Source organism: Paralichthys olivaceus, chromosome 19, assembly GCF_024713975.1.
Source record: "Paralichthys olivaceus isolate ysfri-2021 chromosome 19, ASM2471397v2, whole genome shotgun sequence".
Taxonomy (NCBI): Eukaryota; Metazoa; Chordata; class Actinopteri; order Pleuronectiformes; family Paralichthyidae; genus Paralichthys; species Paralichthys olivaceus.
In genome coordinates this window covers 7,867,430-7,888,740 of record NC_091111.1, presented here as the reverse complement: position 1 = coordinate 7,888,740, position 21,311 = coordinate 7,867,430, and the positions used below count along the sequence as shown (strand labels likewise).

Here is a 21,311-nt window from a genome sequence, read left to right as displayed (position 1 = left end):
ATCTGTCTGCGCACACAAATGGTCTCTGTGCAACTCGGAGCGCCCCGATTACCATTCCGGGCACAGCAGCCCCCTGGTCAGGAATGGAGCCGGGTATAGGTGCTTGACAGCCAGTCAGTCCGGGGTGCAGGAGCAGGACCAGGAGGAGGAGGGGGTGAGATACGGGCTGTATTATGGCAGCAACCTTTCCGTCAATCTGGATTAACTCGCGCTGAGCTCCCGTGCGTCGCCGGCGAAAGCGACAGGAACATCTGGCCGCATCCAGCTGCATGAACGCGGGCGGCCGCTGTAGATATTAAAGCAGCCACCGTCGCTACAAAAGGCGTTTTCTCTCTCTGGAGGTGCGGATGCGCAGTGGAGGCGATCGCCGCACAGCTGCAGGCAGCCTCCGAGCCACACCGGGACCCTGCACGCTGCGTTTTCCATCTTTCCTCTTCCCAACGAAGGAGGAAAATCTGAACTGCACTCCTCTGATTTTTGAGGGCATCAACACAGAGGAGAGGGGTCGTCCTTCTACGTGGAGGCTCATGGATTTCTTGAAGGGCATCGCTGGTTACGCAGGCCACCATCACATGTTCTAGGAGCCAAGACGCGTGTTTTCGGGACACCTGAATTATTTCCCAAGAAAAGAAGAAGAGACCCCATCTTATTTTTTAAGGCAAGACAGTGTCAGTATGCTCTCAGCTCCTCTGGGAGGAAGTCAGATCAAACCCACCACCCTCCTCCACCTCCTCCTCTGACTTGGCTCGATGTTCCTTCTGCAAGGTAAGTTCAATATTTCAGAATGCCATTGGTATGAATCGCAGCAACTCTTTTGGGGAGGGGGGTATTTACTTTAAGTAGTTCTCTCAGGACCCCCCAATCTGAAGGGGTTCATATGTCCCCCTTATTGTGACATAGGGGTTGTTAAATCCACCAGCCCAGGACCCCTGCACCGCAAGGTCAGAATCTTTTTGGCCAAGGAACCACTGTCAGATAACAATTTTTATTTTTAGTCTCCACTTGCATCCTGTTCTGTTTTTTCTCTCCTACAGGTGAATGTGAGAATCTGATGGGGCCATTATTCAGCCCTCTGTTGGATGTACAAGCTGCATGCAGGATAAGATCCAGATCTCAGATGTGCAGATGTGTTTTATCGTGTCATTCTTTCCTGATCATCAGAGGATAGGCAATAATATGTGACTGTCTGTGCTCTGGCTAACCCCCTTGCTGATATGCAAATGATACATCAGCCATTAGGCAGAGATAAAGTCTAAATGATCTTAAGTAACACATGATAATATGATTAGTATGTGGGATGACTGATAAAGACAGGTGAAAATGTGATCCTGCTGATGTTTTTCTCCTCTTTCACAAAGGATGACTTCCACTGATCTCGCCTTTCGAGTGTTAGTTATCACACATCTTATTATTCATGAGTGCTCAAGGCAGCATTGCAACTGCTACAACCAGCGAAACCAGGCTCACGCCTCATTTTGCTGCCTCTATTTGCTCCGACTGCTGCGTTAATGCACTCACTGATGTAGCCTGTGTGTGCTGCTACCTTTTCAGCTGATAGCACACGCTCACAAAGGTGATGTGCGGTTCCTCGGCACCTCTGCAGACTCGCTTCACACTCACTGACCCAAATATATTCAGCTCGCCTCATATTAAGCTTTTTTGTGTTCTGGCCAAAGAAGAGTTTTTCTCGAATATCTGAGATTGTTTGTCACACACACACCAGCACAGTCCTATTAGGTGCCTTTACTGTAAGACGGTCGCTTTTTTGATTACACAACAGAATGAGGGGAGAAGATTATACATTATTTAGTTATTTTGTTGCTGTGTTGGGTGGAAAATATGAGGGTCTTCGAAAAGAGGGGAAATGAGCCAGTAGGTACTCTGAATTTAGTTCTGGCTGTCCTTGTTTCCCCTCATTCAGACTGTGACATAGAAAAAAAGCCCTTGTAATTCAGACATGGTGTTATCACAAAGACAGGCAGGGATTTCAAATCTAACGTACTGTACCTGAAATTACACTTGGGAATTGGCAGATTTTGGAAATCCACAGACCTATGGGCCCCTCATGTGGAGAATATCCATTTGAATGGGATATATTGATATTCAGAGTCCATCCCAGGACATAAGCCCCTCATCCTCACACGCCACAACAAGTATTGAGATCCCTCATCAGTGATCAGCGTTCACTTCTCCTGCTCCAGTATAGACAGCAGCTCCTATAATATTGAAGGGACTCCAGTAATAATATATGAAGGAAAACACTTACAATTACAATGTTGATGAACAGCTCTTCTATCGATGCTATCCTTCTGGCCGTGCACACACACACACACACACACACATTTTTGTGTCTCGATGACTTCAGAGGATGTTACAATGATTTACATAGATTTCCTGGAGACATACTCTAGCGTTAGCCATAGTTACTACTTTCCTAAATCTGCCCCTTCCCTTAAATTTAACCTAAACTGAAACCTAACCTAACCTAATTTAATCTAATATAATCTAACCTAACCTAATTTAATTTTATATAATCTAATATAATCTAACCTAATTTAATTTTATATAATCTAACCTAACCTAATTAAACCTAACCTAACCTAAACCTAAACCTTAACCTTAACCTATACTAAACTTAACCTTAACCTATCCTTAAAACATGTCTTCACCTTAAAAATCTAATAATTTACATTATGGAGATTTGCTTTTTTCTCCAAGACAAGACCCCATAATGTAGTTGTGTAAACAGATTTAGGTCCCCACAACATGAGTAATACCTGGACACACAAACACCATCAATGGAGTTCTCCATTTAGGTTTTTATTACATTCAGTCTGTCCAAACACTGAATCCAATACACAATTAGTTCAGTGTACTATCTCCTCTCCTCCCATCACCTCAGTGTTATAAACTGTACAATGGCTCTCATCTGACATTTAACCAACCTTTTTTCCTCCAGATAGGACTCTTTGTTCTAAATATTATTATAAACTAATCTGAAAATGATCCACTGATTACATCTCACCCAAAAACTGACGTTTTCTGTGTTGCCATGGCATCAAGGCTGTCACCCAAGAGCTATCGCATTCTAACATTGGCAGACTCTGTAGGAAAAGGGTGTCACAGCACATACCCACATGCACAAACACAGATGTGTGAGTTCTACAGTCCATAACAGCATCAATATTTGGTCAGGATGTTTGGACTCGGGCTACATGAGCATTTACCTGGTAAAATAGAATTTCTACCACCCCAGTCAAAATATGATCCACTTCAGCCGATGCTGCAGCTCCATTTAGTCTCATAAAGCAGGCAGGCTGAGGACCCGTTTCACTGCTCTGTCGATACCATTTTACCATCACGTTGCAGCATCAGTTTACCTCCCTGACACAACAGAGCTTATTTTTGGCAGTAGCGCACGTCCAGCTGCCTTTCCCCGAGTAACCCAGGTGAGACGCTGCATCCCGAGATGCTGCCATGTGCCAACACGTCGACCTGAGCGGAGGAATAACAAGACGACCCCATCTCATTATCTTTCTCTCGTTCAGCTCTGCTTTCCCTGATTCCCCTGCCCAGGCGTGGATTGCAGAGGCTCTCTCACATGATCTCCAGCATAAGTTAGACCATCTGAAAACATATTCCCTGTGACCTCACTGGCCGATTGGCATGCAGTGTGCTGCGTAAGGCTTTTCTTGGCAAATGCTACCCAAGGGAGACCATAGATATCCTCTGCTACAGTATACTGGTGCTGCTGGGCATGCATGTCTGTCTTCATAGCTGGGGGTTGTTGTGTAGTGAGCTAACTCTATTAGGGACAAATCCACCCACTGGTGTGTGTGTGTGTGTGTGTGTATGTGTGTGTGGGTGTGCTGTCAGTCTGTTCTGTTCTCTGAGGGTGAAAGACCTGCTCAGAGGTAGTAAACGAACATTTGATTGACTAAGAAGGGGATTATGCTTAATGCATCAGTAGATTATCTGTTTTCTTGTTTATGTGTGTCCCTCCCAAGTCGTCTCATCATAATGAACAGCCCAAACTGAAGGATGATGAAGAATGATTTTCCAGGGGTTTGACATTTAAAGATGAAGTACGTGATTGATGAATGCATAGATTGATTATCTACTTATTTGTTCGTGTACCTGATGAGTGCAACCTGTTATGCAAATCGCCATGAATCCCCCATAATTAAATGCAAATTAGGGAGGCGGCCACAGATATTTCCTGCCCCGTCTCAGCGGCGAAGGGCTGTCCTTTTGTCCTCGCAGAATAAATTTTGTAGGGATTACCGTTGCAACCATTCTCTTCACGTTCGGCTGAGTTTTCACCAACGAAAAAAGCCCCATCTCCACAGAGTGAATCAATATCACGTCTTCGCCGCCATTCGAGCCTGGAAGTAGCAGGTCCTCTTCGCCTCATTGCACTTCCAGAGGCTGTGCCATTCAAAGTGAGAGCAGAAGGCGGTTGGCACACCGACATAAACCCACTCTTGTACACCTCGGCTTTTCTAGACTATCCTCTGATACACATGCACACGCACATAAAAGTAGGCCGGGATATTGAACTTTCCACGCAGGTACTTGGAAGCCGGTGCACATCGCCTTGCAGCACACTGAAGTCATCTGCCATCTTTACAGAGAGGCAGGGCAACATTTAATAATGATCACCACCTCAGATCTCTGCACCTCCGACTGCATTCACCAAATGGGGCTGCTGTGTGACTTGGTAAAGTTGTTCCCTTGTAAAAATAGGGCTGTAAGAGACATTGATTCATGCTGCATGATCAACCGTATTCATGAAAATGTCACACCCTGCATGCTTGCACGGATGATATCTTTCCTCCTATTGCTATTATGGGCCATTTTAAGGCGACCTCTCCCTTGCCTTCCTGTAATACATTTTACCCACCCGTCAAAATGAACTGCTGTCAGCGGCTGCCATCAGGCCTCCTTCACTCCCCTTCTCACATTAGAAAAAATGCCCCCAGATGGCAGCGTGTCACTCCCATCCCGTCTGATGTTTTCTTTTACTCTTATGGTATTTTCCTCATATTCCGGCTGTCAGGGTTATTACACCATGAGTTGTGTGTCCCAGCCCCAGTGCAACAAAAGCTTTTGAAGCATGAAGGTGCTCAGCTGGCAGGCTCTTTGCTGAGGCAAAGATTTTCATGCACACTCTCCAAGACCCAAGGCCAACAATGGAGGCATTACCAGCAAACCACAGAAAGATATACTCATAAACGGGCCATTCTCTTTGGTATTTAAAGTTGAGTTTTTGAATTTTTACCACTGACACAGGTTTGAGTCCTTTGCTCTTCTTGTATGTTCTCAATGGTGTTCTTTTCCCTGCGCTGTAATGGGACATCCGGAGGGCTGAATATTGCATGCTCAACAAAAGCGATACTAAATTTCAGCTTGGTAAATATAATCACAAATAATGTCGCTCTCGCTGGGGGAACATTTTGCAGTGCACCTGCAGCGCTGACTTCTGATCTCCACATTCTTAGTTTTATGACATGCTATATCCCTGACAAGGTCTCGGGATTCATCAAATGGATCCCTCCTTATCCCCCATCTCAGTCGTGTGATAAGTAAGAGTAGCAGCAAGAGAGAGCAGAGAGAAAATCAATAGTGAGGCATAGCACATCCTCGCTGAGGCACTGGGTCCAATCATCCCTTTCCTATTGGCGATATGATCCTGGGAGATATCAGTCTAATTCTGATGAGGCCCTGGACTGTCAGTCTAGACTTTCATCCCTCTGTACACAAACATAAAAGGGCTGGTATTATCGTATCAAAAAAGTATGAGCAGGGGAGCAGAGGCTGAAAAGGAGAACTGTCACAAAAACCACACATGATTGCTGAGGATGCTTCACTCTCAAGACTGCAGGTGACTAATTAGTTTCATGTCTAATTGCACAGCATTTATTGTTCCGCCTCTGAATCGCTTAGCTTCCTGCTCAGAATTTGGACCCTGTAAATCTTGCTGTGAGCTGGCAGCGATATGTGTTTCAAATCTAGCGGAAAAGCTTTGACTTTACACAGCAGAATCCCCCAGTTCCCCATTCAAGGAGGGATCTTTCAGTGCATGTGTGATTACCTGGCTACAAAAATTACAGCCTGATAAAGATGATGCAAATCACAATTTTATAAATAGATTGTCCTTCTCTTTTTCTCCCTCTTTGCATTGATCTTTTCCAGGTGTATTAGCTTGACCAAAAGGCCAAATGGAGTCTCTCCTGGTTTACCTGATATTTCTCGGGGTGGCTGTCAAAGCCCACAAAGTTCAAATCTGCCCCAAACGCTGCGTCTGCCAGATGCTCAACCCCAACCTGGCAACATTGTGCGACAAGAAGGGGCTGCTGTTTGTGCCCCCGAACATCGATAGGCACACAGTGGAGATGCGTCTCGGGGATAACTTTGTAACCAGCATCAAACGCAGAGACTTTGCTAACATGACCAAGCTGGTAGACCTGACCCTCTCTCGGAACACTATTGGCGCCATCGCACCTCATGCCTTCAAAGACCTAGAGAACCTACGAGCTCTTCACCTCGACAGCAACCGGCTAACCCGCATCACCAACGACACCTTCAGTGGCATGTCCAAGCTGCACCACCTCATCCTCAACAACAACCAACTCACACACATCCATATCGGGGCCTTCAATGACCTCACGGCACTGGAGGAGCTGGACCTATCCTACAACAACTTGGAAAGCGCGCCATGGGTGGCAATTCAGCGGATGCCCAATCTTCACACCCTCAATTTGGACCACAACATGCTCAGCTACATCCCAGAGGGAACGTTTTCTGGGCTGCAGAAGCTCAAAAGGCTGGATGTGACCTCCAACAAGCTACAGAAGCTTCCCCCTGACCCCGTTTTCCAAAGAGCAGGGGTCCTGGCCACCTCTGGGATAATGGGGCCTACGTCTTTTGCCTTGAGCTTCGGAGGGAATCCTCTAAGATGTAACTGTGAGCTGCTCTGGCTGCGGAGATTGCGGAGGGAGGATGATCTGGAGACCTGCGCTTCACCGCAACACCTTGCTGGACGCTACTTCTGGACTGTCTCAGAGGAAGAGTTCCTGTGTGAGCCCCCTCTCATCACAAGGCACTCTCAGGTATAAGCTCTACATTGAACTGTTAAGACATAACACTTGCTACTGTTAAACTGTCTGAGTGAGAAATTGGATTCCTCCTCAGCCAATCCAAGGTGGCACTTTCTGACTGATACACCAAATATTAGCTTTGAGACCCAGAGGTGTCTTACAAGACTTGTGGGTTGGGCATTGATGTGAATATTGTAAAATACATACTCAAAAAAATATAATCAAACTGTGGTCTGTGGGGAGTTTTTAGAGATGTTCTTAGCAGAATCTTCAGTTTTCATTTTGCTAAAGCTATTTGCAGGTTTATGATGGATCCACAAAGAAGCCCTTATTACACAGCAAAAACCTACAGCGATTTAGCCCTTGATTCGTACATCCAAACAAAATCCTCTGATCAAATCGTTGCCAAATAACTGCAGCTATATCGTCTCATTTACATTCAGCGGACCTCCTTTGCATAATTGCAGGGAAATTATCTTGGACTCATACACACTGCAATGTGCTGTCATATTGATAATGATGCCAATGATCAATTGTTTGATTATGTTTACAGGGAATTCAGCACTTAAACACAATATCACCAATAAAGGCATTAATTGTAATATGTTTTACAGTCCAAGTAGTTTTTTCAGTTTTAGGATGCAGTGCATTAATAGTGTGTGTGTTCAGCATATGCTGAAGTCCACCCACTAACTACGTTGTCTCCCTCGTCCTCAGGAGCTGCGAGCTTTGGAGGGTCAGAGCGTGACTCTGCGCTGCAAGGCCAGGGGCGACCCCGATCCAATCATCCACTGGATCGCCCCTGATGGCCGCCTTATGTCCAACTCCTCGAGGGCCATGGTCCACACAGACGGCACGTTGGACATCCTCATCAGCACCGTCAAGGACTCCGGTCTGTGTACACCCCCGGTGGCTGTGCTTGTGTTGTTGACTCGACAAAATTAGTTGTTTTGTTTGTGTACGCAGAAGCCTATAGGCCTGAGGTTATTTGTCTGCCCCAAGTGGAAATGTTGGCGTGTGGAAGAATGATTAATGTCATGCTAGAATGAAGAGAGCCTTTTTCACCTTCACGACAGACCTTTATGATTTAGTGGAGATGGAAAGCTCCAGGGGCTTTTAAGAAACACACTTTTTTTTCTTTCTTTTCAAGTGTTTGGCTATAGTTAAAACAATAAGCTGGATCCAGTTGTTGATAAGCTTAGCTTAGTTACCTCAGCCTTGCTCTTTAATGAGATGCAACACACTTTGGTTTTGCAGCAGGTTATGTGCCAGACAAAGGATGATTTATTTTTGGAATTTCCACTGATTGACTGGCAATCTTACAGGGATGGCAATCATCTAGGGATTCACTGCTCCGTCTGTGCCAAGTCAAGTCAATTACTTAACGTCTTGTCAGACCAGATCTAGTCAACTTTACTCTAGTTTTTGCATGAATTGAAAAATAAATAGATAAAATTGGAGGAAAATCAGACTGCTAGGTAGAGCTTGTTGGACACACTAGCTGTTTTCCTCTCTTTCTAATCGTTACGCTATGCTAAGCCAAGCATAGCTCAGTGTGAGCTCAGGCAGAACACAAAGACATTGTGAGTTGCACACAAAGTCAATGAAAAGACACAGACACAAAATTCTTCCCAGGATAGTGTAAATAGATGTGGAGACACGTCTGTGTGAGTTGATAAATTTTTTAAGCTTAAGTAAAAATGTGCGCTTATCCCGGGGCTGTGTGAATCTGATTCTGAGACGTACAGAGATTAGAGAGAAAACGGAGGGAGAGAGACACTGTGGGGAAATAACAGAGAGAAGTTTCTGGTGAGTTCAGTGAAAGACTAAGTCGAATACAAAAACACACGCTGACACAATCACACATGACAGCTAGCTAGCCTACACCTGATGGGTATGTCATATACATATATACGTATGTGTAGGAGATTTAAATGTGTTCAATACTATTAGTAAATATTTCAAAAAAATCTATATTGGAGCCAAATGGATACAAAATGAGCAACAGATCTGGGCCAGGCAGCTGGATGTGGCCCAAGTGTAGGATCCGCAGAACAAGCTTGGACCGGTGTCCTTTGGTACAACGGGCCAATACTGGCGCAGATCAGATTTCTTTTATCTGGGCCAAGCGTGGGCCAGCTCTGGTCTTGAGTTGGCGCAGGGCTGGTTCACATAAACATCCAGTGTGGAACTGGTCCATGACTGGTTTGGAGCGAACCCAGGACCCAGAGAAGGACACCGTCCTTCCCTAACCCTAACCCAAATATTCAACCAATTTCACATATATGATTGACTATGATTAGATGAAGTTTTTAATGCAGATTCAATGCTTGCGCTCATAATTATAGTAAATATGAGGGTGAATGCTAATCTGTTTAGTTTTTTTCCCCAGGCTCCTTCACCTGCGTGGCCTCAAACCCAGCTGGTGAGGCCCAGCAGACCGTGGACCTGGTCATCGCTAAACTCCCTCACATTACCAACAATACGATCGCAGAGCAGGAGCCCGACCCCGGATCATCAGATATCGCCACGGTGACCAAGACAGGCGCAGGAGACGCTGGAGGAGGGGTGCCCCTGGGGAACACAAAGACGAGCCCGGAGAAGAAAGTGGTAATTGCAGAGGCCACATCCACCTCAGCCCTGGTCAAGTTCAACTTCCAGAGGAGTATCCCTGGAATCCGCATGTTCCAGATCCAATATAACGGAACATACGATGATTCGCTGGTGTACAGGTGAGGAGACATTACTCGAACTGCTTAATCAAACCATCAAATTTCAGGTTGATGAATATGCTCTTTTTTAATTCAAAAATTGATTTAGTTTTTAGACAGTAACACTAACAATGGCAAGTTTAGAAATACAGAGAGAACCCTAAGCAGGTCAAAATAAAGTAAATACATGTATACACAGAAATATTCACATATACACACAAAATAAAAATATCAGCTGCGAGAAATAAAATAAGTAGATACATTTATGAAATGCTCTTTTTCTTCAGAATACTGGTAAAACAACACAACAACAATTTAATCTCATAAACAAAGACCAGAGCCTTAATGCATGCAAATAAGATTAAATAGATTGGAATAATATCCCAGTCCCATGACCCTTGTTTTACCTTATTAGCCTACTTTAAAATGCTAAAATCCCCTTGGACATTTAGTCATTAAGGACTGGACCTGACTGTCAACATGATTATTTGTGGCATCTATTAATCCCATCAGAAAGACAGACTAATGCACTGTATCTGACTCCTGATTCTTACACTCGTAATCCTCCCTCGTCGGAGTGTACCATTTACTATGTGCAAAACCTTTATAATGCTTAATCAACAAAATCAAAACTGAGTGTCAGCACTAAGCTGCGGCCTGATAGGAAGATGAAAGAGGAGTCAACCGGTGTTTTACAAAAGACAATCAGACGCTTTGCACACGTTTCATCTCTCAGTTCTCTCGCTCCGTATTTAGCGTTAATCAATGTGATATGATGGGATTGTTGCTGAGACGCTTTTTGTCCCATATGAACTTTGACCAAATTTATGACTACCTAATTTAGAAGACATTAGGGAGTTGGGTGAGTCTTTGCTGAACAAACGGAGGCATCCTGCATCCACAGCTACTGAAAACAACTGAAATGATGCAGCGAGAATAACTCAAATGTCACAAAAGATTAATGCCTAGACAGATATTAAATAGCCCCCTGAGAGATAAAGGATTGTCATGTAATTTTATCGTCACGAAACAATAATACAGATTATCTGATTTGCTTCTGTCTCGTTTCATTTAACCCTCTCTAATCTGTCTCAGAACTCACAAAGCTTTTTCTTGTTTGTTTTTTTATTGCAGAATGATTCCACCAACCAGTAAAGACATCCTGGTAAACAACCTGGCGGCTGGTACTCAATACGACCTGTGCGTGCTGGCCATCTATGACGACCAGGTGACCTCACTGACCGCCACCAGGGTGATCGGCTGCATTCACTTCACCACAGAGCCGCAGTACCTGAGATGCCATTTCATGCAGTCCCAGTTTCTCGGCGGCACCATTGTGGTTATCATCGGAGGGATTATTGTGGCCTCAGTTCTTGCTTTTATTATCTTCCTCATTGTGCGCTACCGGGTGTGTAACCAAGGAGATGCAGATAAGGTCGGTTTGGCATGATTACCTCTGTTTTGTTCTTTTTCTCCTCATTATCTTTGCTGATATTGAAACAGAGGTGTCTAAAAAAAGTGCCTTCATCCCGTTCTTTGTTCCCCTGCTTGTCTCCTGTCATGTCAGGCTCTGGAGATGGGGGATATTCGGTCACTGAGCAGTGATGGACAGCTGCAGGGCTGTGGGATCCCCAAGTCCCTCTCCAAACAAGTTCTACGTCCGGAAAAGAATGACAAGGAGTGCCTCAGAGTTTCCCTGCCGCCGCCAGAGCCAGCCAAACAGCGACCGCCAGCTGTAGCCACCACCAAACCCTCTGTCCCAGACTGCACTGTCTCTACCTCCGCTGCCAGCCACAGCTGGCACCCCGCCTCCCCAGGTGCCCCAAGGCCCAAACGTTCCAGCGCCCCACCAAAACCTTCAGAGGCTCGCTGTTCTGAAGCTCAGGCAGATGTCGAGCTTGAGAATATGAACCGCAATAACTCATCGGAGGTTAAAATGGCCACTGCCGTCACTCTGGCTATTCCCGGCCAGCCAACCAAGTGGACCGCCGTCCCCAGGGGTCCGCGGCCGCACCAGCCCCCCCAACAGCATTACATGACTGTGCCTGCAGGGGCAGTGAGGGTGAACCGCAGGCATTCCCTCAACACAGACTCGTACAGGGAGCACTGCTATGTAGCCTACCCCAAAACCGGGGCCAGTCTGCGCTCCAAACGCAGCCTGTCCATGAGCGGAGAGCTGCCGCAGCTGGAGAGCACAACAAACATTCACAGGGCCAGGGACAAGCTCTCCAGGTCTGAGTGGCTTCTGGAAAGCACTTTATGATTTGGAGTTTATAACCTGCGACTTCTTGTTTTTTTTGGATCGGATTTGTGGCCCGTCGAGGAACAGACAGGGATTTTATGCCTTGTTTTGAGCTTTGTGTTCTCTACTGAGGGACCTGTAAGCTTCTCTCATATATCTGAGGCCAAGGCAGGCACACAGGGTCGTGGGAAACATTTCACATTTGTTTTCTACCTTATAACCTATCAAAGTCTTCTTTATAATGACACTTGATCGAACTCTGACGAAAGGCACAACAATGTATAAAACAACGTCATGTACAAAAATGTTTAGTTGTGTGAGATACTGTAAATCTCATTACAACCTGTTCATATGGTATTGAATGCAGTAATCTCGACACTGTATTATAACAAAGCAGGAAACATGCAGGGGGTGGGGTTATTATACTCGCAGTCTCATTGCCTGTTACTTAAAGTGATACAATCTCTGAACATGATTCTTGTCTCCAGCTCAACAGAAACATGGTGACATGTCTTAATTTACTTGGCAGTGGTTTGGAGAGATTTCGAATGTGCTTTACATCTCAGAGGTGTTGGTACAGAATGTAGTTGACAGACAGACAGGGCTCCATCTTCTCTTCACCAACACTCCCAGACGCAGCACAATGCAGCATATTTGTGGCACAAGTCGACTCAGCCTAATACTGCCCTCCGGTTTGAATCGATACATTTTTATCACATAATTACATAAAGACTACTCCAAAAGGATTCCTGTCTGATCGATTTGAGCAACAATTGAACTTACATGGACGACGTGACAGGTGCAGCGAGGTAATCTGATATTACCAGAGGACGCCAGCCAGAGGCGTGGTTCATTTCCATTTTTTTTACTTACTGACGATGACAACCATTGTAAATGAACTTGTTGATGTAAGAGAAACGATAATCATACGTATGGAAGGACGCCAGCTCTTGATTTTGCTGTTGTTTCTGTTTGATGTTTACCAGTATAAATAAACCAGTGATAAAAGGGACACACTCATTTTTATCTTATTTTCACCTCGCCTTGTGAACTTTCCCCCTGCACGTCAGGAACTACGGTAGAGACGTCTCACACAAACGCATTACTGGAAACATGACCGTAAAGCCTCAGCACAAGTGCAACAGCCACAACATGAATGTAAAAGCCACAAAACAACTGCAAAAGTTACAACATGACCACAGAGGCCAAAACATTGCTGTAAAAGCCACAACATCAATGCAAAAGCCCCAAAACAACTGCAAAAGCCACAACATGAATACAGAAGTTACAAAATGAATGCAGAAGCCACAACACAACTTCAAAAGCCACAACATGAATGAAAAAGCCAAACAATGGACACAAAACCATATCAGAAATGAGTAACAACTAATATTGACGATGAAATGAGCACGTCTGACTTATATAGGTTTTCCTTGACTCAGTAACTCTGCTCGTTTGATTGTCAACATCCATTGTTGCTCACCTCCGTTGTGTTTCCTTTATGTGGCTCTTGCATTTTGTGTTTTCCCTTGAATTAGTTTGTTAGACCAGGGGGCACTTCTTACCTATGAATCTCTGCTTGACTGACAATGTTGTGCCTCTGCCCTCGGACGTCAGCCGCCACTGCAGGAACCTGCCGCAGGAGAAGTTACACACAAGCTCCACAGTGGGAGCCCATGCACAACTAATTCTACAGTTACAGTAACGTCAGCCTGATAGCAGCACTGACACGGTGTGCATTATCTGCTGGAATACAAGCTCTGATCCATTCTGTAGTTTGGTGCATGGATGCTGTCGGATTGATTTTTTGTATACATGCTCTGGTATTTTTCTCCCTGCGTGAAAGCTTGAGGGAAGCAGAGTATTGGTTAGAAATTCAATTTTATGCAGGGTAAACCTGTTAAGATGAGTTGCACATACAGTACGCAAGACATAAATTAATTGCTGTCACCCAAACAGGCTAGAATCAAGGACTTTTATTCATTATTTCCTCCTCATTATGGGTGATTAAAATGCTTGGCCTGAACCTTGATTCAGTCTTTGGCAAGAGCCAGAAGTGTGTGTTAATAATAGATGCATTTCAGAAGAGGGGGAGAGAGAGAGAGAGAGAGAGAGAGAGAGAGAGAACAAGAGGAGGCGAAGCTTAGAGGAGTATATGGAGGTCTTTTTTCGTGAAACAAATACGTCAAGGAGGGTTGGAGGCAGGGAGGCAGGGGTGAGGATGAAGAAATAAAGAGGGAGCAAGAGGTGCGGAGAAGAAAGCGAGACAGCTCAGAGAAGGAGAAAAGGAGACGAGAGGAAGATGGCACGGGGAGCGGAGAATGAGAGAGAATGCAGAGTGAAACTGAAAGAGGAGTGCAGGAGACAGAGAAAAGAACATCCTTTGTAAAGCCAGCCGTGCAGCCTCTGGCTCCTCGATATTCAGTTCACCTTCACACAGAGGGTGATGGGGTGGGGCGGGATGGGTTGAATGTGGGGTGATAGGCCTCTGCTGGAGGTGAAGGCAGCGAGCGGCACAACGCAGAGCCCTGCGACCAAAACCAGAACCAGATGCTCCCCTTCACAACATTGCAGAGGCCTGACCTGCTTTCCAAACCCCCGTCATGTTTCCTCTGTCTGGCTACCCTCCCTCCCTCCTCTCTACTGTCTCTTGCATCAACTGTAATAGTCTCACCATGCTCCTGAACAGCACCTCTGACCTCCCCCACCACCAACAACCTCCCACCTGCTTGCCCACTTGAGAGCTCGACCTGCCAATCATGACCTGCCTTCCACAAACAGACATCCATAGAAAATGGATGCTGTGTCTCCACTTCCTCCCACTATTAAAAAAATGAAGCCAAAATATCTTGGATAAGAATGCTGCCATCTTGCGCATTTGGAAGGTTGTGGGCTGTGTCTCAATTCAGGGGCTGCATACTTTGGAAGACCACAAAGGAGGCGGTCTTCGTGGGCTGGGTAGACCGTGAAGGCCAAACCGAAATGAGACACCAGCTTGTCTCGCCCTTACCACTATCACCTAGCAACAGAACTGCAATGTGATTGGAGGAGATAGTTTGTATGCCCTTTGTTTTTTTTACCATTGGCTGTTTGCTAAGAATTAAGCATGATATTCAAGCACTGGACATTTAATTGCTTGCCGGCACATTACCTCTTTGAAAAATGGTTTGTCACCGAAGCACAACGATTCCTGGGATATGTTGTACGCAGAGGGATCCACGTTGAAACAGCTAGAAGTCTGCACAGTAATGACCGAGGGATGGACTCACAGTAGTACCTGGATCATGCCAAGACATACGCTTGACCTATTGCAGGTCAGTCTCAGCTTTCAATCATGACATTTCACCTAATTTTCATAGCATGAAATAAGGAAATAAAACCAAACTACTAAAACATATACACAAACATCAGTGTGACAAGAACTAAAAGAAAAATATATTTGATGTCTCTTTCAGTTTGGTCCATGTCCCATTCACTCAACATAGAGGAGGCGGGAATTATGTCCTGATCTGCAGCCAGCCACCAGGTGGCAATCGAGGCACTTTGGCTTCACTTTTTGGGGGCTGCCATGTAGTTTATGTTCAAACTGTGGGCTGGCCCCTGTCAGTCTGGGCTGATTTGATATGCTGCTGGAATGCACCAGGGTCGGAGCCTTTTCCTTTTCTCTTTTCAACACGAGCATCAATGTTCCACTGATTAAATAAATTTTGGGTCATCAGCGCTAATGGGCTTTTCATTCTTTTGTATGAGTTTCCTTCGGTTCTGACAGGAAGTCCCTCGACAGCGTCGCACTTAAACCAACATGGCCTTCAATACCACAATTGCCTGCTTTTAATGACAATCACGATGTGGGGGGGAAATCACATCGGGTGCATTGATGTGTCCAATTTGTGGTCAACTGTCTTATTTAAAGAGATCGTTGAGCCTGTTTGAACAAACTGAAGAGCCCATTAGAATCGCAGTTAGAGCCGAGAGTAATAGGAATGTTTAATTGAAGAAGACTGAGGTCCCTCAACAAGTGTGTTAGCACCTTTCGCTCCGCGTGCTGCAGCTCGATGTTTCATTATCTCCACGCAGCATGCCGTCTTAGTCAGAGAGTCACACATGAGACATTGTATCCCTGGCAAGTATTATCCCTGGGAGTACACAGAGAGAGAGGGCCCGGGGCCAGATAGCAAATGGGACCAAAACACCAGTGATATTCCTCTCAGGGGAAGGGGGGGACACAGTGTAAAATATGCACAGGCAATTCCGAAGAGTATGCATTATTGAGGGGAGTAAATGGGTCCAGGATGAACATCATGGCTCATTAATAGTGAATGTGATCACTGTTTCTGGGAAAACAGCAGTCTGGGCAGGGGCGAGATAATTGAAATTGTCAAACCTAAAGACTTCCTTGTTTACTCAGCACCAACTGTTACCATCTCATCTAACTCACGACTGAAGCTGATAACCAGTGACGCCAAGTTGTTCTGCAACAAAGTTAATTGTAGCGGCGTTCTCCTGTGCCTGGTTTTGCCGATTCAGGAGAGTTCGGAGACATTAATTTTTTATGACTTCAGCTTTTTGAGTCAACTACGACCTCAATTACCGACAGGATTTCGACAAAGCCCCAGACACAGACGCGCAGAAAATGATGGAGAGTTTTTTGAGGTCCCATTAGAGAGTGGAGGCCACACACCAGGCAAGCTGACGGAGTGACTTCCACTAAATGACATGGCGTCATCTCGGCAGCACCAGACACCAGATATGGTTTTGACATGAACCCAGATTATCGCGCCGCACCCCCTGAGGGGTTCCCACGCTGCACAAACAGATGCTCCCTCCTCTTCCTCTCTGCTCCTTCTCTCAGTTACATATGCTCCAGGGGTGATGGACGACAAAGAGGCTGGTTGCAGCTTACACCAGACATACCAGGCACCATTAGGAACCATTTTCTGCCCATTTGCCTGATAGCTGCTATCGGCCATAGAAGTGATTTGCTCCCTGTCTGTGGTTTGCTCTCCGCCTGTGCACTGAGAGTCCCCCAATGATGGATCTCACATTGATTTGGCTGTGTTAGAAATCACAGAGAGAACAGTGCGGCAGCTAGACAGATGTGCCAGCCAGCTCCCAACTATGTATCAGCTGCCGGTGAAGGGGGGGACAGTTTAAGCCTCTTTAAGGATCCCTTTCACAGTGACTTACTAAAAGTGCTTATGCTAATCTTGTTATCGCTTCAGGCTTCTGGTAGGCCTAATGGAGGATAGGAAGCTATTGAGAGGTCATGGGCCACATCATCGCACAGAAACTAGGCGGTACCAAACTATTACATACTCCTGCACGCATGCCTGCTTTTCCTCTCGGCCACAGCTGAAATCATTTCTCCGTCCTCACACTGAAATCTGCATTGTTCCGCGGCTTTCATAACTAGCTCATACTGGGAATTGACTCCTTATCTGAGTGCTAATTCTGTTTATTGCTCTGAATGATTTCATCTGAGCACGCCTGTTGAGTTGAGATATCAAACTACAGTGTCACATTTAACACGAATTCCACACTAATTGGCCATATACGGCATACACGCCAGCACGCGTGGGGATATGGACAGAAAATAACATCGCAGTGGCCCTGTAGCTGCTGTTTGATCAGTTGTCATCAGATGCAGCCAGCGGGACAGAGGCAGGGTGGGTAAAATTGAGAATGTCAGGTGGCTCTTCATAAAGAAGCCTTTAAAGGTTGTTTGATCTAACCAGCTCTACATCGTTTGCGAAGTGTAGGGCAATCAAAGCCCTATACAGTCACTGATTTGAAATGTAGATGCGATGGCCAAGGTCTTTTTTTCAACTTCCACTTTAGCGGCGGTGTGCAGAGAAGTGTGGGGACGTGACAAGGATCCTGAAATTAAGCGTTGATCAAAATAAAGGTTGATTTGTGATTGACGTATGGCGTAAAGAAGAAGGGAGAGAAACAATAATAATAATAATAATAATATAACAGAATCTAAAATACTTTACTGCTCAAGGGGGAAATTGGGTGTTTTATTGTTGTTCCAGCAAAGAACGGAAATATACAGAGATGAAATACATATAGTAATACAAAATATAGGAGTATAAAATTTAGAATAAAATGAAATCAAGTTTGTAAAAAAATAATCTGAGCCTTATTATAAAATATAATAAAACAGTATATAAAATAATAATTTGCTATTTATGTGGTACTACTCATAAAATGCTTCACAAAAAACACACACAAACAAGTAAAACGAATTAAATTCAAAGGGAAGCTGCCATATTTCAATATGGACTATACAACTTGAAGCAAAAAAAAGCAGTACATCAATCTTTGGCCGTCTGCAACGAAAACATAAAGAAAACTCAAAGCTAAACTGAAAAACACTGAATACAGAGTGAACAGAAGTGTGGACAATAACCTGGCAACACAGAGGAAACAGAATCTCAACACTGACTCAGCACTGCAGCTTGTATAAAGACTAAATTATATTATATTGAAGAAGGGCTCCAAGTAACTATATTTTCATTAATGTGGGGTCACATGCTTTACATAAGTAAAAATAGCAATTGCATTCAGAAGCTCAAGTCAAACTGAACTGGTTACAGCAGCAAAATGTACTCAGAGGAGAAGAAGGAAACATACTGTAAGGTGGACATGACAAGTATGTGGAGGTGTGGAGCCACTGCTTTAGTCTACTCCTTTTTATTTTATAAAATATTGCATTAGGGGAAAAAAAACATAAATACATGAGATGTACCTCAATGTATTGTAATGAAGTAAATAAAATAAAAGCACCTTGTTTTGTTTGTTGGTTAGTGAGCAGCATTACACATGAACTACCGGGTGGGTTATCATGAGACTTGGTGGAAGGATGTGTTGTGTGTCAGGGAAGAACCCAATAAAATTGGTGCGGACCAGCAGTTTTTTTTCTCACTTTCAGTAACATTGCGTGACAGGGAGTTTATTGACATTTTCACTAATATCCCAGTGAACAATTCATGGATGTGGATGAATCAGACCCATTTACGGGACTGACATCTTTGAGTGTGTGCAATTTGATGCGGTGTGGTTGAATTGAAGTGGACTGTTGGGCCTTGGTGGAGGTTTGTGCTCTACTGAGTTCCATTACGTGTCAGGAAAAAGTGAAAAATGCACATCAATGTCTCTCGATTTGTTAGTTTAGCTGTTTTTCCTACCAACTGATGAAACCTGATGAAATTTATAATGATTTGCAACAGAGAATCTCAGCAAATCCTCACATTTGAAAATGAAAAACTACTTTTCACATGATAAATAACATAATATAACACAGTAAAAATAACTGATTGTTGACATGGATGGTGATTGATGAGTGTATATTGTATGTATTTAAGTCAGGAATGTGCACATCTATTTCTGTCTTATCTATTTCTTACATTTTGAAGGTTAAATTTGTATTGCAAACCTCGTACAAGCTGTTTTGACAGCAGTGTATTTAATTAAGGCCATGTCAATCAAGCAAATCTGAGCTTGACAGACACAGAGAGAGGATGAGAGGAGACAGGTGTGCAGACAGAGAGAGAGGATGAAGATGCAATAGAGGTAAAGAGTTGAATGCAGACTGCAGGTAGTAGGCACTGAAGGTGGAGACAGAGTTGCGGAGAAACGGGGCTGATGAGGGGACCAGAGGTGAGATGAAGATAGCACAGAAAAGTAAAAGATGAATAACAGCCCACTGTTCTGCGTCGTGTCACTTCGATGGGAAAAACGGGAATAAAATTGTCCTGACATTTTAAGAGTTTGCAGACCGGGGCTTCAGATCTGTAACGAGCGTCGTACATGGGTTGGAATTCTGCTGGAGCGATGCTGACATGCGGGGTGGAGCATTGTGCTTTACGTCTGCAGTGGCAGTCCTGGTATTCAGGGGGTATCTCAGCCTCTCTCTCTCTCTCTCACACACACACACACACTCACACACTCTCACTCTCTCCTCTGTTACCTTGGCAACATATTTTCTGCATGGAAATAGCATCTCTGTCTATGCCCACTGCAAAAAAGGGGGCACTTCAGTAGATTTAAACACGTCTAGAGCTGATTTAAAATCAGAGATTTGACTTGTAGATTAGATCAAATAAAATTTACAGAAAATATCAAATTGAATTATAATGTCCTGTATGTGTTACCATTAATTTGACTGTGTGTTAGAGCAATGGACGGGTTAAACACATCTGCACTAACTGACAGGGTTTATAACCAAGGATTTAGACAAATTATAGCCCATTTGTACAACTCCATATTTACAGAATAGAGTTTTATAGGATGAAACATTTAATTTATGTAGATTTAAACAAATAAAAGACTAAATTAATGTTGGATGGAGCTTATATAATATTGTGTTTACTCTGGTGATTGTTTGCCTGAGGATTTATTTACATCTCACACCACAGGACTACGAAAGGCAGCTCTTGACAAGCAGATCACAAGCGAGGGAAAGATCCCTGCGGCAGGAGCGTTATTAAGAAATGTAAAATAAATAATGAAGAGTGGAGGGGCTGAGGGGTTGATCTGCGCGGATTTCCTGATTTAGTCTCCACTTACAGATGAAGGGGTTTAGCGCAGCAAACTGTGGGTATCTTCCTGCTGAGGCGGCCCCGTATGCTTCACTGTGATAAACCTGTGTTTGATTCCTGCCACAGAGAAAGAGAGAGAAAGAAACAAACTAATGAAAGAAATTCCAGGCGTCGAGATCGTAGGTGAGATCACACTCGGCTGCAAATAAGCTGAGACTTGGCCAAAGCGGAGACAGAGAGAGATAAAGGGGAATAACATCCAGGTAAACACACAGCAGAGGATTTTAAAAATTGAAAAAAGAGAGAGAAAAAAGCGATACAAGTGCCTTGACTCCTGGGAGAGAGAAGCTATAATGAAATAAGCATCTGAAAGAGAGCAGGTGTTGGAGGCTTGACAGACTTCAGCTGCATAACAAGTAGCACATTTACTCTCCTCTGCCTTTGTCAATCAAAACAACCAATCTGAGGAATAAATGCTCCCTCTCAAAGAAAACAAAGCAAGTGGAATCATGCCTGAATCAGTCTTCACATACACACACGGTGCGGATGGCATCGCACCAGTCAAAGTTGGTCTCAAGTAAAGGAAAACGTGCGCCTGCTCCTGAATTTCAAGCAGCGGGACCGAGCTGTTTAGAGTCTAAAAAATCCAATAAAACATCAAGAACGTACTTGAGCCGAATCAATTTTTTTTCCTCAGCAGAAATTCAAAGTTACA

General features: G+C 44.4%; 1 protein-coding gene across 1 annotated transcript; it reads left to right on the top strand.

Annotated features, from left to right (window-relative positions):
- The first annotated feature begins 625 nt into the window (after positions 1–625).
- On the top strand, positions 626–12,218 carry lrfn5b (leucine rich repeat and fibronectin type III domain containing 5b). Its single transcript, XM_020091539.2, has 6 exons — positions 626–765; positions 6,196–7,112; positions 7,818–7,992; positions 9,493–9,832; positions 10,946–11,246; positions 11,379–12,218. Exons 2-6 carry the CDS (start codon positions 6,222–6,224, stop codon positions 12,072–12,074), a joined length of 2,403 nt encoding a protein of 800 aa, XP_019947098.1. The 5' UTR covers positions 626–765; positions 6,196–6,221; the 3' UTR covers positions 12,075–12,218.
- Positions 12,219–21,311: the final 9,093 nt, after the last annotated feature.

Bases quoted from the DNA above. Each gene is read 5' to 3' on its own strand.
- lrfn5b (XM_020091539.2), top strand. From the start codon at position 6,222: ATGGAGTCTCTCCTGGTTTACCTGATATTTCTCGGGGTGGCTGTCAAA. The intron at 7,113-7,817 runs GTATAAGCTCTA...CCTCGTCCTCAG, and splicing joins TCATCACAAGGCACTCTCAG to GAGCTGCGAGCTTTGGAGGG. The intron at 9,833-10,945 runs GTGAGGAGACAT...TTTTTATTGCAG, and splicing joins GATGATTCGCTGGTGTACAG to AATGATTCCACCAACCAGTA.